This window comes from Armigeres subalbatus, chromosome 1 (assembly GCF_024139115.2).
Source record: "Armigeres subalbatus isolate Guangzhou_Male chromosome 1, GZ_Asu_2, whole genome shotgun sequence".
NCBI lineage: Eukaryota > Metazoa > Arthropoda > Insecta > Diptera > Culicidae > Armigeres > Armigeres subalbatus.
This window is the reverse complement of record NC_085139.1, coordinates 83,627,568-83,646,052: the sequence shown is the minus strand read 5'-3', so window position 1 is coordinate 83,646,052 and position 18,485 is coordinate 83,627,568. Positions and strand designations below refer to the sequence as shown.

Genomic DNA, 18,485 nt, shown 5'->3' with positions numbered 1-18,485 from the left:
CTTCTTCGCTCTTCCGTGGTAACGACCGGGCCCAGCCGAAAGCTGGCCAATTGCGACGAGCGGCCGCAGTTGAAGTTATTGTTGTGAAGTGGATCCAGGTAACGTTCGGGCGTTGGCTTGTTCCAGCCGAGAGAGGGTGGCAAATGCCTCGCGAGATTTCCAGCTGCGTGGAAAAAAGGCGGTCGGTTGTCAGCCGCGGACGACGAATAGCCTCTGTCGCGGGCAGTCGGATGACGTACAAGACTCCCTGGGTTCTTAAACGGTCTGGTGAAGGATTGACCAGGGTACAGAATGTTGGGTTTCTGTCGCCCGCCCAGTCCGACATAGGCCGCAGGAGAGGTTATGGTTACTCAATTTAGAGCACTGAGACCACCACGTGGAATGACGGCTGGCTGAGTTCCTGAAGGACAAGGGTTGGACGCGCTGAATTCCGGTGATTTGGAATGGCCGACAAAATGTCTGCAGTTCTTAGTTTTGCACCCGTAAACTCCCGTTTCCGATAAGCGAAGTGTCCACCGTTGAGCGCTGATTCTCGATACCTTCTTCTCTTTGGCACACGCGGGTTGGGTGTCCGAACGATTTTTTTTTGGGAGTCTTTTTCTCCGATCTGACTCCTAGGTCGGTACCGACTCGACTGCCACGATTCCGAATCCTGCTCGTTCTTCCTCGGTTTTGCCTTTTCTTCCTTCACCCCAGATTTGGTATTGTCGCGAGAAATTCGCCTTGGTAGATTTGTGCCATCAAGCAGGAGTGTGGGAGGCGTTAGTGGTACATACACTCTCAAGCCAGAATACTCACATAAATTGAAGATTTATGTGGGTATTCTTGGTCTTAAAAATACTACGTGCGAAGTCTTACAATTTTTGTTTATTATTTATATATGGTACCGCATTTCGTGTTTGTTCGTTGACTTATTGTTACACTATACGGTATCAACATATTCCAAATAAATTCCTAAAAGAATTCGTGAAGGAATTACGGAGTGACTGTCGAAATTCTTTTAAAATTCCAATCTCAAAATTTTCGAATGTATATTATGAGGAATATTCAATGGAATCCTTCAATTTATTTTCGGAGTTCCATTTTTTTCAATTTGTCTTCAGAATACCTTTCGAAATATCCTCGAAAATTCCTTCAGAAATTACTTCGGAAATTCTTCTAGGGATTCCTCCGAGAATTCATTTACAAATTCTTTAAGGAATTTCTTCGGCAGTTCTTTGGTAAATTCCACGAAAATTTGTTGGAAATTCCAACGGAAAACGTTTTGGGAGAATTCCTTTTATGAATTTCTTCATGAAGTTCTTTGAAAAATACCTGAGGAATTCCTGAGGAAACTGAATTAAGAACTCTTTCATTTTTTTTCAAGGAATTGCATAAGCAATTATATCAGGTTTTAGTCATACAACTACCCTTCCGAAACTCTAGAAAGAAATTCTTGGAATTCCTTTGAAATTTCACATAGGAATTTATTCAGAACTTCATTCCGGAAATCTTTGAAAATTATATTTAGGCATTATCAGTATTACGATGTAATTCGTAGATTGGACACTAGTGATACTTATGTTTTTCTTTTGAAATCCTTATCTAGAAAGCTATCAGAAATCAAGGAGGGGAGTTGTCCTTGATTCCCGTCTACGATAAAATTAACAAAAACATGAGGATTACTAATCCGGGCTTCGCTCATCTTCACCGTAACTAGGGAGAGGAAGGAATTGGTGATGTGGTGCTTACTTAAGAGAAGCCACCGACTTAGCGACACCCTCATAAGGGCCACGGAGCTGGACTGTTACTCCGTAACACACCACGTTAAGATCTCTATCCGGTGTTACTGGACCTTTGTAGGAATAGCTTCGGACATTTCTCCAAGAAAATAATTAAAAACTCCTCAACATCTTCGGATATTTGTTCAGAAATTTTCTCGGGAATTGCTCCAGAAAGTCATTAATGAATTCTTTAACGAATTATTTAGAAATAGCTTCAAAAGTTTCTCGAAAAATTCATCTGGAAAAGCCTTTTATATTTCCGTTAGAAATCCTCACAAAAATTCCCTTAGGATTACATGAGTTTTGTATAGTTTTACTGAAAAGGAAGTTCCGAAGGAATTTCCAGATAAATTAACGAAGGCCTTTGCAGAGGATTTTCCGTAGGAGTCCCTCGATGAAACCCAAAAGGAATTAATGGAGATTTTTTTCTAAATTATTCCTGTAGGCAATTTTTGGAGTGGAAAACTTAAGGATATTTAAAAGACATTTTTGAATACACTCCTGGAAAGGGCCCTCCTTAGCCGTGCGGTAAGATGCGCGACTATAAAGCAAGACCATGCTGAGGGTGGCTGGGTTCGATTCCCGCTGCCGGTCTAGACAATTTTCGGATTGGAAATTGTCTCGACTTCCTTGGGCATAAAAGTATCATCGTGTTAGCCTCATGATATACGAATGCAGAAATGGTAACTTGGCTTAGAAACCTCGCAGTTAATAACTGTGAAAGTGCTTAATGAACACCAAACTGCGAGGCGGCAATGTCCCAGTGGGGGATGTAATGCCAATAAAGAAGACTCCTGGAAAAAATTCAGAATGAATTCTCGAAGAAATTTCCAGAGGAAAGCCTGAAATATTTTAGGATAGATTTAGCCAACAAATTCTTACAGGAATGGAATTTTTAATAGTATTTCCGAAGAAATACCGATTGGATTACCGATTCTTAGAATTTCTTCCAAAATTCACTTGAAAATAACTTTTAAAATTCCTTTGGAATTTCTCCAGAATTAATCAAAATTGTAAGAAAATCAATTATTTTCAAAGGACAATTTTGGCGTATATAATAAATTTCAGAGAAATATTCGATTTGACGGGTCACCAGCCCCATCGTACTCAGCTTGAGATCGTAAAATGCTCTCTGTTCGTCTTGGAATACATTCTGTTTCCATGCTTCATACCTATCATATTGTATCAGAACGATTCAATGTGTCTTTGGCGTCTTACTGTGTCTTAATAATGTTCATTTAAAGTTGAAAACTGGCAATTAGTATTTCTACAACTTTTTCAATCGCAATTTCTTTCCACATGATGTTTGTAATAACACACATTTGATTAATCCTCAACTTACCCAATGTAAAATCCGTATCCAGGTAGTAGGGCACCGTTTGGTTGGTCATCTTCCAAGCCAGCCGCACACAGTCGCTGATGTAGTGGATCAACGGGATGCAAGCCTCCAGGCAAGGATACTCATGCAGCGTTGACAGCACCTGCGTCGAAGAAAGTTCCATAAACAGTAACGAGTAGGCAGTGTAGCATAAATCATAAACGGAACAAAAACCGATCGCCCTGAGATTGCGTCGCTGATCGGATCGGTAAACTAAACACACCACCCCAAACCCATACCCAATATTGCGTCTATCCCGCATGGTGTTTGCGGTAGCTAATCGTTTGCGGTGATAACGCGCACCGTTTCTGCAGTTCACTCACCTGATTGGCAACCTGTCGCTCGACGTCGCCCATCGGAAACCGGTCGGCGGTGTCTTTGAGATTCTGCCGAACGGCCCGGTCCAGCGCGGCCGTAGCGTCGTCGTTCGCATCCAGCACGTGCAACGTTCGGCGCACTTCGAGTACTTTGCGTTCCTTCAGGCCATGGCAGGCGCGAAATGCCAACTGCAGGCGGGGGGGGGGAAGCGATCGTTGGGAGGGAAATAATAACCGTTAATCATTGTCTTGGGAGCAACTGCAAAATTGTGGATCTTGACTATTGGCAAAGGGAAGGAATCGTCGTACAAAAGCAAATGTATGCAGTGCAGATGACGCGAAGGTGTCAATTTCACCTATCACGCTACTCCCGTCGACACTGCGTCGTCGTCAGTCGCTGATGGACAGACCGATAATGGCGATGCTGGTTGGCATTGAGCTCGGAGGATATGATTTACTGATTGGGGGTTCATCAGACGTCAGTCGAGTAGGTAGTCGGTGGATTACTTTATTGACACCTTGGATAATCAGATCCGGGTGATCGTTGACTAACAGGCTAAGTATAGGTCGGACCATGCGTTACGAATTGTGTATCGGGGACCAGTGTCTGTTATTTGAATGCCGCTGCCTATTAACTGGTGGTTGAATGCAGGTAGCAGTTAGAGTAATTTGTCAGGAGATATTTTAACCTCAGTGCGGTGAAGTAAGTAACAGTCTTTTACTTGGCGTTATTAAAATAACGATTTTTTTTCAGTAAAATCACTTTTGTATAAGCGTGTTTGAGCATTCGAAGCAATTGAAAGTGATTTAAGATCTTCGTTGCTCGTGGTTATAATATTTACACAAATTCAGTGGAAATTTGAAAGAAAATTAAGAAAATTAACCTCAGTGCGGCAAGTAACAGACTTTTACTTTGCGTTATTTTAATATTTTTTCCAACAAGCACGTCTGATCATTCGAATATTGATAGTTACACAAATTTAGTTGAACTTCCCGAAGGAATTTAAAAGAATATAAAAGTGAAGAAAATTAAATAAAATACGCGACATTGTAAAAAAATTAACTAAGAAATCGCTTCAACACTAAGCTTGTTCTTTGATACTATCAGGCTGTTTAAATCTTATAATTCTCCAATATTTACCTATCCACTTTTATGGCCTTACCACAATAATCGAGAACAGTATCTTGGCTTTAAGCTGGTGGGCGTGTTTCAGCTGCGGTAAACTATTAAGCGAATCCAACGTGTCGATTCGGTTCTTGCTGTACATCGTACCGTATTGTCGCACCAGTTCGGAACTGCTCCGCATTTGTCCACATGGCCATCGAGGGATGTAAGTAAAATAAATGCAAAAAATGCAAATGCGAAAAAAAACGAAAAGGGAAAATTTTCAACGATTGATTAGTAAGAACTCTGATGATGAATGATGAAAAGCGAAATCTGGGAATGATTGTTGTTAATTTATGTCCAACACAATTACGCAACAGGAAGGCTTAGCTACTGGGGTAAATACTTAGTTTCGTCTGTGTCTGAATCGGAGTGGTAACCATCGCTTCCGCTGCCGCATCCGTTGCTCGTTGGGCTGCTCGGTGCCGATAAGGGTCCCATCAGTCCCAGAACGGCTTCGCAACCGCGGGAGTAGTTCATTAACAGGCCAGCTGCAGGTCTGTACGGGTGAAACGAATAAATGTAAATAATTTTGTGAATTTATGGAAAGGAGAAATCAGTTGGGGATGTATTTTCAAGATATAGTATTTACCTCTCCTCCGTGTTCGCTGAGGTATCGATGCGCCGGATCTGTCCCACGCAGAACAGCGCCTCCTTATCGTTTTGGACCCGCTGCGTCAGGTTTTCCAGCAGCTGGCTGAGCTGTTTGAGTGCCGGTTTGTCAAGCATGGTGAGTAGTGTTTTGTTATCAATTAACCGCTGCTGGATGTCCCCGTGGCTGATGGCCAGCAACCGCTGGTGGGAGGATTGGGCAGGATCTGGATTAACCGTCACGGTGCTAAGCTCCTCCAGTTTGTGTATGGCGGTTTTGTAGGTGTCGATGTGCCGCTGGAGTTCATTTTTCAGTGCCACGTGCAGCGAGATCAGCGATCCGCTGTGATCGGCCGTCAATCCGTGAACACCGAGACCTTCGATCGCTTGATCTAGCTGTTTGCGGCGTGCCATCAATGCGTCCCGTAACGATGGCTGCCAGGTGCCAATGGCCTGAGCCAGCTTGGTACATCGCTGCCGAAGGCCAGATTCGTGCGGATTGCTAAACAGCTTCACAAGGTGCCACATGATTGCCTCGCTGGGTACGTCGGGCTTTGGGTTAGGAATCACGGTGTTCAACCTGCAAGATGGGAAGGAAAAAGAAGCGTGAGAACAAAAGACCAGAACGGTGCGCTGTAGGAGTGTGAAGATAATTACTACCGACACCGATGGGTTTCGTTTATTGAGCTCCGGTCGATCGGTGCGGTAAATCAATTACCGACTAGAAATGGCGCTGACGATATAATGTTGGGATGATGAGCGAAATGATTAATGGGTGTGGCATTATTAATAACACGTTATGGCAGATTACGGAAAATGATCGCAATTATCCTACAGTGGTTTCGATTTAATGGCTATGGAATTAGGTGATTTGGAATGTTGGGGTGTCAATATTGAAATTTGATATACTTGATCTATTTTTTGCACGAAAAAAATAGACTTAAAGACAGACGACGCAAAGGAAGCAAAATGATTTTATTATCATGTGAATAGCGCGAATTCCATCTTATTTCTTGATAACTGTTCGAGTAGCACGAACAAGAAACAGACCTATTGTTAACGGCCACAGGGTTTTTCACTGGACCGACGGTTTTTCTTCATCGCAATAAACGGCAATCAGTAGATTAAATAAGTGGGAACTTCTCGGAAAAACTACTTTCTTTGTTCTTACACCAGAGCGGAGTTTATTAGCACACTTCCACTCCTTGTGTGTCTCACACTTTAAACTGAATTTGCTTTCCCACTTTGCGGGGTTAAAGTCGCGGATAAGCAGTTACTTTCGGAATTGATAGAGACAATTCGATTTTGGGGAAGAATTTAACACGCACGAACTTTATTCTTAACCGTAGGGTAACGTGGGGAGGCTTGAGTAGTTTTGTTCTAGCGTATTTTTTAGTACAGATACTCTAGACAAATGACCTATATGTGGTGAGTTATTTTTTGGATTGACAACCTTATTTATTCTACAAGGCGGTTTGTATGTGTTGAACTTCCTAAAGATTTTTTTATTGGCCACGCAAAATTTGAACAACTTTTCGTAACAATGACCAAATGATTTCGTTTTTTCACAGCGAAAAGCCATAAATATGCTTAATGATCTGTACTGATGAAAATGTCAACATTCCATCAAACTTACTTATGGATCCTGTACACCTCCGGTGGTGCAAAGGGCCGACTTGAAAGATCTCCATCCTGAGCGTTGCTCGGCTATCGCTTTAACCTGTTGCCAGGTTAGATTTCGGTCGACTTCTTTTATTTCTTTATTGAAGCTTCGCCGCCATGAGCCTCTGGGTCTGCCTCTGCTGCGATGTCCCGCTGGGTTCCAGTCTAATGCTTGTTTACAGATTTCGTTTCCGCCCCTACGTAGAGTGTGGCTGACCCAGCCCCACTTCCGATCCCGAATTTCTGTTGCTATCGGCCTCTGGTGACAACGACGATGGAGCTCGTTGTTTGAGATCCAGTTGTGAATTATATACCGCAGGCATCTGTTAATGAACACCTGCAGCCGTTGAGTGTTCTCCACTGATACACACCATGTTTCGCTAGCGTATAACAGGACAGATTTCACGTTAGAGTTGAAAATTCGTATTTTGGTGCGTTCACTTATCTGCCTGTTTTTCCAGATACTTCCTAAACTCACAAAGGCAGCCCTTGCTTTCTTTATCCGTGCGCCTATGTCGATCTTGGTACCGCCGTCTGACGCCATTTGGCTACCAAGATATTGGAAGCTTTCAACATTCTCCACTGGTTGCCCGGCTGCTGTGAAACTGGAAGGAGTCACCGTGTTTACATCCAACGATTTGGTTTTGTTGACGTTGATGACTAAACCTGCCAAAGAGGAGCGCTCGACAAGATCGTTGAGCTTGCTCTGCATATCAGAGAGCCGTTGCGCGAGGAGTTCAATGTCATCCGCCAATTCCAAGTCGTTTAGGTGCTCCATTTTTATAGGCCGCCATAACAGCCCGCGGTTTGGTTCACGGTCAATCGCATCTACCAGAATCTCATCGATTACGATGAGGAACCGTAACGGTGATAGAATACATCCTTGCCTCACACCAGCTACGACCCGGATAGGGTCGGACACAGGACCCCATTGTGCAGCACTCTACAAGAAAAGGCCTCGTACTGTGCTTCGATGAGGCCGATGATTTTCTCAGGAACTCCCTTGCGTCTCAGGGCGCCCCACATATTCTCGTGATTGAGACGGTCGAAAGCTTTTTCGTAGTCAATGAATACCAAGTAAAGGGGCTCTTGGAATTCGTTGACCTGCTCCAGAATGATGCGGAGCGTGACAATATGGTTCACACAGGATCTTCCGGCACGGAATCCGGCTTGCTGCCGCCGGAGAGTCGCATCGATCTTCTCCTGAATCCGGGCTAGGATAATTTTGCACAGAACTTTGAGAACGGTACACAGCAACATAATGCCTCGCCAGTTATCGCATACAGTCAGGTCACCCTTTTTGGGCACCTTCACTAAGATACCTTGCATCCAGTCGACCGGGAAAGTTGCGGTGTCCCAGATATTACGAAATAAAAGATGCAGTAGTTGAGCGGATGTCATGGGGTCAGCTTTGAGAATCTCGGCTGATATGCGGTCGACCCCTGGGGCTTTATTCGATTTCATGCTTTGGATAGCTGTTTGAATCTCTAGCAGTGATGGAGCTTCGGTATTGACGCGTGTTATACGTCGGATCCTAGGCAGATCATGCCGAGGTGGTGATGGCCTGGCTGGTACTTCTGAAAAAAGTTGTTCGAAGTGCTCGAACCAGCGTTTCAGCTGGTCAGTTGGGTCGGTCAATAACTGATCATTCGCGTCTTTCACAGGCATCGTTGCATTCATCTTGGCCCGCTTAAGCGTCGTGAGATATCGTAGAGGAGGCGAATGTCCCCGGTTGCGGCGGCTCTCTCTCCTTCGTCGGCCAGAGAGTCTGCCCACGCTCGCTTGTCCCGTCGACATGAGCGTTTTACTTCTTTCTCAAGAGCCGCGTATCGTTGACGGGCTAAGACTTTGGCTCCTCTGGTTTTCGATCGCTCTATCGCGGCTTTGGCTTTTCTTCGTTCCTCTATCCTCCAGGTCTCATCGATGATCAATTGTTGATCACCATGTCGTTATTACCACAAAATTCTGCGAACAGCTCTCCATTTTCGCTCATTTCTCCGATACCATGGCGTCCCATAATGCGCTCATGGTTCGAGTTGTCGGATCCGATCTTCGCATTGAAGTCGCCCAAACAGATCTTGATATCACCCTTCGGAATTCTATCTACGACGGCATTGAGTAGACTGTAGAAGTTCTCTTTGTCTTGCAGATCGGCAGCATCGGTTGGCGCATAACATTGGATTATAGTAAGGTTTAAGACCCGTGTTCTAAATCTGGCAACGATTATCCTTTCACTTATAGGTTCCCACTTCATACGCGCAGAGTGTGCCTGAGCGCTTAGTAGACAACCAACTCCGCGATGCCGGGAAGCGTGTTCACCTCGTAAACCAGAGTATAATAGAACTAGTCCCGACGGCGTTCTGTGGTCTCCAAAGTTTGGCCAACGGACTTCACTCAGTCCCAGGATCTCAAGCTTCATGCGGCGTGCCTCATTGGCAAGTTGTGCCAATTTACCCTGCTGGGCTAGGGTTAAAACGTTCCATGTTCCTATTCGTGTCCGTTGTTTCGCGCTAAGAGTCGTCGCCGTAAAATCAGTCCGTATTCTTTCATTATCGGATTCTCGAACAAATTTATGTTTCGGGAACAGTAGGTTGTTGGCCCAAGGTTCCCTATCCACCGGGATGGGGCTGCTATCTTCGGTATAGCTTCCGGGGAATAGCATTTCACACTCAGCCGCTGGATGCCAGAACAGACGCTGTTGGAGCCGCACCTCCTTGGTGGACAGACGCTCGATCAGTCGGGTCAAATTTGTTTAAAGTCCCACCCAACACCAGGACTAGGCTAGTGCGCTTTGAGCGGCACACGGTCGCTTTGATAGGGCTTGCTTGGGGACACATGCATCTTTTTATAGAAGTTCAACAGAGCCCACTGTCGAACCCCACCACATCCTAGGCAGACCCCAGAGGACGCACCCTCTCACTCTAGCTGATGTCAGAAGGACAACAGTGCCCAGGCTGCACTACCAGCAAAGTACGCAACGCTTAGCTGACGGTCAATTGTCATCGGAAGTGGAATATTTGAATTTGAAGTAAATATTAATCACCCATACAAAAATTTGGAGAAAAAAAATATAAATCTGTTCTCAGGCTTCTTATTTTTTTGTAGATTTGACATATTTGATGAAGGGTTAGCAGGAAAAATTATTTATTGCGTAGATATCATTATTATCATTACAATTGCATATGCTGTCGAATTCAATAACAAAAATTGTTCATGTTCGAAAATTCCGCGTATTTTGAAGGAAAAATATTTAAAAAATCTGAGGGCACCTTTCTTATTCTATCAAAGCAAGAAGGAAGAAGGATCAATTTCCCCCGAATACTTAAAAAGTCGATTTTTGACAGCACTCCAAAAAATCGATTGTGTATCAATAACAACAATAATTTAAGGACTTTCATACATCAGTAAAATTAAATACTATATTTCTTAGAGAGTCTGTGTGGAAACCGCGTATGTTTATTTATTTTTGGCTGTGATACATCGGAAATCAGAAAAGGGGATCAAGTCTCCCCAGTCGCCCCTATGGATCGACTGATCGGCTATCTTAATGTACAATATGGGTATAGTGGTCAGATGGGCACATTATCTCTTCTCTCGCATTTCAGGCGAGAAATTATTCCGGCAGGTCATTGATCTGGAGATAGCTGCAGCCACGTCGGGCCATTCCATTATCGTGTTTTGTTGCGAAGATCGGCTGGATCCAGTCCCCGGGAATGTCATCTGCGGGATTATCAGAACACGCAGTGTGATTCCACCTTTCAATAGTAGTGGTTGCTTGGATCTGGCTTACGCGATTTGCCACGAACGTTTTCAACGTCCTGAAGACGAACGGAGCCACTGGATCATTGTGGTAGAGTTGGACCAGAAAAAGGCTGGTGGAATGGTCTGTACAATGTTGCAACCTTTTTGTACAGCTGCGTCGAAGGATGGAGGAGCTCAATGCTTACAGCGTCTATGATAGAGATGAATTGCGGTACTCGAACTTCTCGAAGAAGATAGATAGTTGCGTGGAACTCTTTCCATTGTTGCTGCAGCTTCGGAGGCAAAGGTTGATCCCATTCATACCATTATTCGTTGTTCGGCGTCTTCAACGCCCACAAGCATTGCATGAATAGCTTCGCCTTTGCAACAGTGGGTCCTACTGACCCTAGAGGGTCAAAGATTTGATCCATGTAGGACATGATTCATCGCTTGGTGAGAATGGTTTGGCAAAGGTAGCTGTACCTTGAAGCAGAAATTGCCTGTTGCCGGTTCCTAAATGAGCCACAGTGTGCTAACTAATTGCGGATCTTGGAGGTCATGCCATGGCTGGATAGATAGAGATGGTCGGGTTTCACATTTTGCAAACCCGAACCCGATCCGATTAATAATTTCCTTTCAAACCCGGACCCAATCGGAATTAGAAATGAAAAATCTTATCTAACTTGTACCAGACATTTTATACATTCGAAAACCTGTGTGGGTGTAAGTTTATACTGGTCTAAACGTTGACTACTTCACTCTATAGGCTATGCACTTGCAGTGAGTGCTATTTGAATATACTCATCCCAGTAGGCCGCGACTCTGACCTCACTTTCGTTTGCTGACCATCGTGCAGGTAAGACGTGTGACAGCTGCTTCCTGGGTGATTCCTTTTCAGCTGATATTAAGCCATTCACAAAACCCGTACCCGATCCGAACCTGAATTAATTCAGCTATTTAAACCCGAGCTGGACCCGACCTATTTTTTCCGGAAAACTCAAACTAGATATTTTATATATCTCTTCACTTCAAAAAGAATGTTGTTTCAAACAACGAAAAAGCCTCAAAATTACCAGAAACGAATTAGCATTTAGCAATGAGCAATTCGCACAAATTCGTAGGTGGTACAAGCCAAGAGTATCACTTTCATCAGTTACCACATATATTGATTTGGGACAAATCACTATCTTTTAGATGGAAGCAATGCACTCTCCAATACTGGAGATCTGTCCTGGTCACGTCCTTGCGAATGCTGAAGAAAGGGAAGGATGGTTAGTTGGACACCTACTTAAGAAAGATGCAGAGAACTCTACGGCCTCTCATAGGTGCCACGGGAGGTTTTGGGATTGTGTGGAAGTTTATATAAGTAGGAATCGTTTTGGTAGAACGTGAAACACAGAAAGAACTAAGGTACATACTTAAAATAAATCGCCGAATTCGGTAAAATTTTACTGAAATCTCAACAGCTGTTTGGTAAATAAATTTACTGATTTTCGGTGATTTTGACAGTTGAACAATGGAAAAAATACAAAAAATCTGTAAAATAATTACCGAACAGTTCTGCTGTTGAGATTTCGGTAAAACTTACCGAATACTGTAAAACGAGTTAAGTGTGTAGAAATACAAAGTATAAACAGAACGAGCCTGGGATTGATCCCACGACCTTCTGCTTATTTCATTCAGCAAAGGACATTTTCCATATTTTTTGTTGTTGTTTTCTAGTGAGGGAAATAACACCGCACCGGTTTATAATAGAATTGAAAAGACGTAATTCTTTCGAAGAAAGCATACATAAGCCGGGTATAGCTGCTTGTCCGGATTAAGGCAATGGTGGTTGTGGTCCTTTCTTTAAAATAGGTGTTTGCTCAGATTAAGGCAATGGTGGATTTGATCCCTTTTTAAAAATTGGCGCTTGCCCGGATTAAAGTAAAAGTGGATATGATCCCTTCTTCAAAAGAAGACGATTCCCTGGATTAAGGCAATGGTGGATGTAATTCTTTCTTAAAAAGTAGGCGCTTGCCCGGATTAAGACAATGGTGGATGTAATTCTTTCTTTAAAAATAGACGCTTGCCTGGATTAAGAAGTAGGTATTTGCCCATGTCCGTGTTTGAATATGGCAATTGTGGATATGATTCCTTTTTTAAAAGTATCTTCTTCTTCTTCAATGGCTCTACATTCCAACTGGAACTTGCCTGTTTTTCAACTTAATATTCTATTAGCATTTCCTCAGTTATTAATTGAAAGCTTTTCTATGCCCGCCATTGCATGAGTATATGTACCTTGTGTGGCAAGTAAAATGGATACACTATGCCCAGGGTGTCGAGAATGTTTCCAACCCGAAAACATCCTAGACCGGACCGAGAATCGAACTCGCCATCTCCGGATTGGCAGTCCTACACCTTTGCTCGTAAGGCTACTGGAGATCCAAAAAAAGTGAACTATAACACTAGACTATAACTTCTTCAATGAAATCAAATAGCTGTCTATGATGACTTGAAGTGGTATTGTCCAATCGTAGATATGATTCAATTTTTGAAAAGAAGTCTGCGTCTGCAATGAGGCTAAGAAAACCCCTGCAAATAATTTTTATACATGATATATGTGTCGCGTTATACATTTTTGCAATAGCTCCACCCCATGTAATCGATCATACATAAATTGAATAATTGCTGATTTCAGACCACACGTAAAGTGTATTTGGATATATCTTTTATTAGTTATTCAAATTTTGGCTTTCTCAGTCTGTTGAATTAAAAACGATTAATTGTATACGATTCGTTGTATACGTTGTATACAGGGAACGTATACAATTAATCGTTCTTAATTCAACAGACTGAGAAAGCCAAAATTTGAATAAGTGAAGCAAATCCAGTCGGTAACGCCATTACAAAATCTTTTATTAGTATCTTTTAATTTTCTATTCTTCTTTATTGGTGGAATAAGTCACCCTACGGATTCGTGTTGGCTCCTTCGCATAGGTTGTCGAAACACGCTCTCTTGCTGCTCTTGATAACCTTGTTAAAGCTCGAAACACTCCTCGGCGGTCCGCTCTTTCATCCTCGGTGCGGGCACGTTAACCTCTAGACAGTCATTTTTTAGAGGGATGAAGGCAAATCTGCAAACAGGCACCTGCAATTATCACTCAGGGAGTGGGGTTGACGGAAGGCCTACCCACTAAGCCCACCCAAGTAACGGAAGGTTACTTGAGTTACACTCCCTTCTAATCCTCTGATCCTCCCGGAATTATCTTCCGGTATTACTTCTGGAGGATAGGGCGTGCTAAGCGTATACCTCCCTAAACGGTACTTCTGAGCCCTTTGGGTCCCAGGTTTGTACCAGTAAGCACACAGAAGCTTTCGGTCCTTAAGCCCTTTATGTTTTCCTTCTGCCATTCAGTACCACATCCTACGTACTCGCAAGCTACTCAGATAGTCCCCGATGGCGGAAGTTCTCCCTTAACCGAAGACCCGATTAGCTGGGATCGGACGAGTGCCGAGATCGATTCAAAGATCCCGGGTGGAGAGAACTTCCGGTTCAATGGTGCCCCGACGACCCGAAGCCGGTGCATTCGCACGCCACGGTCTACTCAGCTGGTCCCCTGTGGTGGGCCTAGCCTAATCCGATAACTAAGTTTCGATGCCCTTGAGCCATTGAGCTTTCGTATCGATCGTGATCGCGAACGACTCGGATAGTCCCCGACGGCGGATTAAACCTACACCGACGAGAAGTTCCCCGAAAGCGGGAGCTCCCCCGAAACCGGCCGTTTCGGTGCAAGCTGACGACATTGGTAGTTGACACTGGCGTTCCCATACATAATCGACATATATCTTCCGCGGCGGAGTGCTCATGTCAGATATCCGCAATGGCGACCTGCTGCTGCTCCATACTCCAACTTCGTTATAAGATCCCGGCCATCCTGGACGTCACTCTGCCTGCGACATTGCAATCCTATCTGTTTCAAACCGCGGGCATGTGAACAGGATTCTCTCAGCCGGCAGGCGGGGAAGCCGTATGTCCGAACCTGTGCACTGCTTTTACCACCTGAAATATTCGTGGCCTGTTAAGAACTTCGTCAAGTCAAAGTTTAGCTCTCCATGAGGTCTGCTAATCCACGCAGATACACTTGGGACTAGGCGATTTGTCCACCATCCCTTAGCGGAATTGTCCCACTCTCTCTTCCATTTTACTACCGTTGCTGCCTTGATATTCCTGCGAGCATTACCGGTGCCCCTGAGTGCGTGGTACTCTTCTTCTTCCTCCACCACCAGTTTGATAGGCATCATGCCCGCGAGGATACATGCCGCCTCGCCAGATACGGTGCGATATGCGCTGATAACGAGTACTCTTTAGATTCGATTCGCTTTTTGCGCTCAACGCCGATACCCAGACTGGACCTCCGTATCGCAGTATTGAAACTGCCACGCTTGCCAGCAGCCCGCGTTTACTGAAGCACACTCTAGAGCCGCTCGCCATCATCCTCGATAGTTCCGCTATCGCCTTCGTCGCGCGCTTGCAGACGTAGTCGATATGACTTTTGAAGCTCAACTTATCGTCGAGCAACACTCCCAGTTGTTTAAAAGATTTCTTGGAGGTAATGTCGTAGCCACCGACTCTAATTGTCCCCTCCTACACCGATTTCCGGTTCTTTACAACTAAATATCATCTCCGTTTTATGATGCGCCACCTGTAGCTTCTTACTGCGCAACAAATTCTCTAGAAGTAGCTTCCCAGAATCTTGTACAGCTCTACCGGGACTCCCAGTCGAAGCAACGAGTTCGCGATCTCCATTCAACACGCACTGTTAAATGCATTACGCACGACGAGTGTTATTACTGAGCAGTAGCGTATACCGCGTTGCTTGCATTCAATGGCGACCTGTGAAGTATCAACCATCGATTCAATGGCACCCAGAGTAGACCGTCCTCTCCGAAAGCCAAATTTCTCGCTTGATAATCCTCTCGCCTCCTTCACGTACAGCGACAGCCTGTTTTGGATCAATTCTCGCGTAGCTTCCCTACCGTGTCTACTAGATAGATTGGCTTGTACGCTGAGGGGTCTCCGCTTGTCAAGGCATGGCTGACCTGAACATGTCCGGATTGGTGATTATGGCTGTCTTTAACGCTATGTTCGGGATCCCGTCCGGACCAGGTGTTTTACTCGAGTCGAGAGACTTTGCCACCGTCACCCTCCTCGAGCAGCACAAGCCAGACAAAACTGGTTGCATTAACTTGATTGTGACTAAATCTGGTTACATGTTAGTTACAGTAACCTACATGGAACATGTGTGCTGCTAGGGTTGCCACCTCTTTGTCATGTGCTCCTACCCTCGCTGCTGGCGGCCAATGGATTGGTATGTGGTGCGGGAATAGTACTTGATCGTCTTCAGCCTCGTTGGTCATCGCTGGAGAGGAACCAGTGCCCCTCTTGTTTTGGTCATCTCCACCGATAGGCATCTCCCCATGGGTTCGAGTTGGCGCTCTGGCATAGTCTATCGAAGCAGTCTTTCTTGCTCTCTTTGATGGCCTTGTTTAGGGGAAGCTTCGCCGCTTTGAAAATCTCGATGCGTTCTTCCCTCACTTGCGCCGAGCGTGACGTTTGTAGTCTTCTTCTAGCCCTGCGGCAGGTTGGTCGAAGGGCTGCAAATTGATCGCTCCACCAGTATACCTGAGGCCTGCAGTTTTGTGGTCGTACCTTCCTCGGCATAGTAGCGTCATACGCTCGAGGACCGCAACCAGTTCGTCGCCGCTCAAACCTTCCGTGTTTTTTTCCAGTGGCCAGCCCCATAGCTTCTCTGAAGGTCCCACCGTCGATTTGGACGACCTTCCACGCCCGGGTTGTAGGAGTAGCTCCCCGGATTTCTCTCCTTGCCTCGCTGATTATCCTGTACCGGAAAGCCTCTACTGCAAATCACGGACCAAACTCAAACTACAGAATGTTGTGTCTATTATCGATTCCACTCCGTTTTACTGGAAAGCCTTCGTTGTACATCACGAAGTACAGTTGTACAGTTTTGCTAAAGCCTCTAGCAACGTTTGCCCTCTCCGGTTAGTATAGCGACTTTCCCACTCTCTCTCCCTCCCATTGAAGTCTCCTGCAATGACTGCTGGCTTGCTACCCACTAGGTCTGATGTCAGCCGATGGAACATTTGGGTGAAATGTTATTTCGGCCACATTGGTGGGGCATAGCAGCTGCAGTAGTACACTCCATTTACTTTTCGCTATAACTGTACCCTCCGCTCTTGTGTTGAGTACCTTCTGGATTAGGTATCTTTCCGTAGTACAAGTCGCCGCTGATCTGGATCCATCCGCTACCCAGTTCCCATTATCTGCGAGGATGCGGTACGGGTCTGCAAGGATAGCTACGTCCGTACGCGCTACTGGGCGGCCGCACAATGGTTAAGGTTGAGCAGCGCTACTTGCACGGCTTCCTCGTATAAGCATTCAACGGGTACGCAGGCCCACCCATGGCGTGGTTGTGTTCTTGTTTCCTGCTCGCACATAACGTACATGATGGTGCTTTATCGCACGTGTGCGCTTTAAGCAACGTACACACCAGTCAAGTAGTTTGACGAACATTGACTCCGCCCCCAAGAAAACGCTTCGGTTGCTGCTTTGTTTGAACGTGTGTGAACTGTCAAATCAGTTGGCGACTCGGTTGGAAAAAAATAAAACGGTTTGATTTTGGTTTGAGTTGTCGGGGGTGGAGTCAAGGTTTGCCGAACATGTTTGAGCATTTGTAGTGAAGTTGCATAAACCCCCATATATTTTTTGATGGTTGGTGATCAAGTTGGCGCTTCGGTCGTTCGTGTGTGATATTGTTGGTCAAATAAATTGATTGTTCGTGCCGCTGTTGGTAAAACTTGATGGATGTTTGAATAAACGAGAGGTGGAGTCAATGTTGGTCAAACTGCTTTACCGTGTGTACGTTCCATTATGGCCATCTTCGCCGAACCGTTTACAGCCCTTTGCAAGCCCACGATTTGTGTCTCGCTTCATGGCAGCGGAAGCACTTATAGACTAACGGTGGTTGTTAGAGGCTGACTGGACATACTGATCAGCCAACTTGTTGCTTACCAACTTTGATTACCTCTTGCTTCCTTCTTACGCCGTTCTTCCTTGCTTGCAACTTTCGTGGCCCGCTCTCTTGGTTTTCGCTCTCCCGACGCCTTGTTATGTTCTGTAGATGGCGCTTAATGGCGGGCGAGTCCTTGTACTTTTTCTGTTTGTCTGTCCTTTTTTCTGCTGCTCTGTCGCTGAAACACAACGCCTCCTGTGCCATGGTTGTGGTACTTTGGAAGGAGGATGAAGCAGTCTGTGTGTACCTGCTTTGCAACAAGAACCAGATCGCGAAGCTTGAGCAGGTTCAGCTTCAGATGTCTTGACATATTGCTCCGTCCATTGGTGAATTTGATAATGTCATCGAGTTGCACCATAGCGACGGTCAAGCTCGGCAAGACATCACCCGACTCTATCTCCCCCGTATTATACTGCTGTTTGCCGACTATTGCCACACAGTTATCGCTCTCTCCGACGACAACTTCGATGCTCGTCTCTTATCAGCTTCAGGGGTTCACTTCCGTTTCTTTGTTTGTTGGTTTAGATTTATTCATGACTGTTGGGTCCCCCTTAGGGTTGTCCTCGAACCTAGCTGGAATAGTCGCCTCCTTTCCATGATTATCTTTGCTGATTCAGTGATGCCATGTGGGGGTTGACACTTCGGAGTTCAGAGCCGGATTGGCGTAAGCCAGAAAGGAATCAAATTGTCTTACTCTGGTTGGTTGGTTAAGCCAGACGGCTGAATTGGGACGGCGGCGTACTCCAAGGCCTGCCACGGTTTTACGGGACGAAAGGCAGCTGTGGCATTAGC

At 45.1% G+C, this 18,485-nt stretch overlaps 1 protein-coding gene across 4 annotated transcripts in view; it reads right to left on the bottom strand.

Annotated features, from left to right (window-relative positions):
- Positions 1 to 18,485, bottom strand: part of LOC134227614 (uncharacterized) — a 118,340-nt gene that overhangs the window by 20,478 nt on the left and 79,377 nt on the right. For all 4 annotated transcript variants that reach the window (XM_062709231.1, XM_062709238.1, XM_062709247.1 and 1 more), the window contains 5 exons: positions 5,216 to 5,794; positions 4,970 to 5,122; positions 4,622 to 4,754; positions 3,465 to 3,647; positions 3,106 to 3,244 (listed from right to left, as the gene is read on the bottom strand). In XM_062709231.1, coding sequence (XP_062565215.1) covers positions 3,106 to 3,244; positions 3,465 to 3,647; positions 4,622 to 4,754; positions 4,970 to 5,122; positions 5,216 to 5,794 — 1,187 coding nt within the window. The remainder of the gene's footprint in view (positions 1 to 3,105; positions 3,245 to 3,464; positions 3,648 to 4,621; positions 4,755 to 4,969; positions 5,123 to 5,215; positions 5,795 to 18,485) is intronic.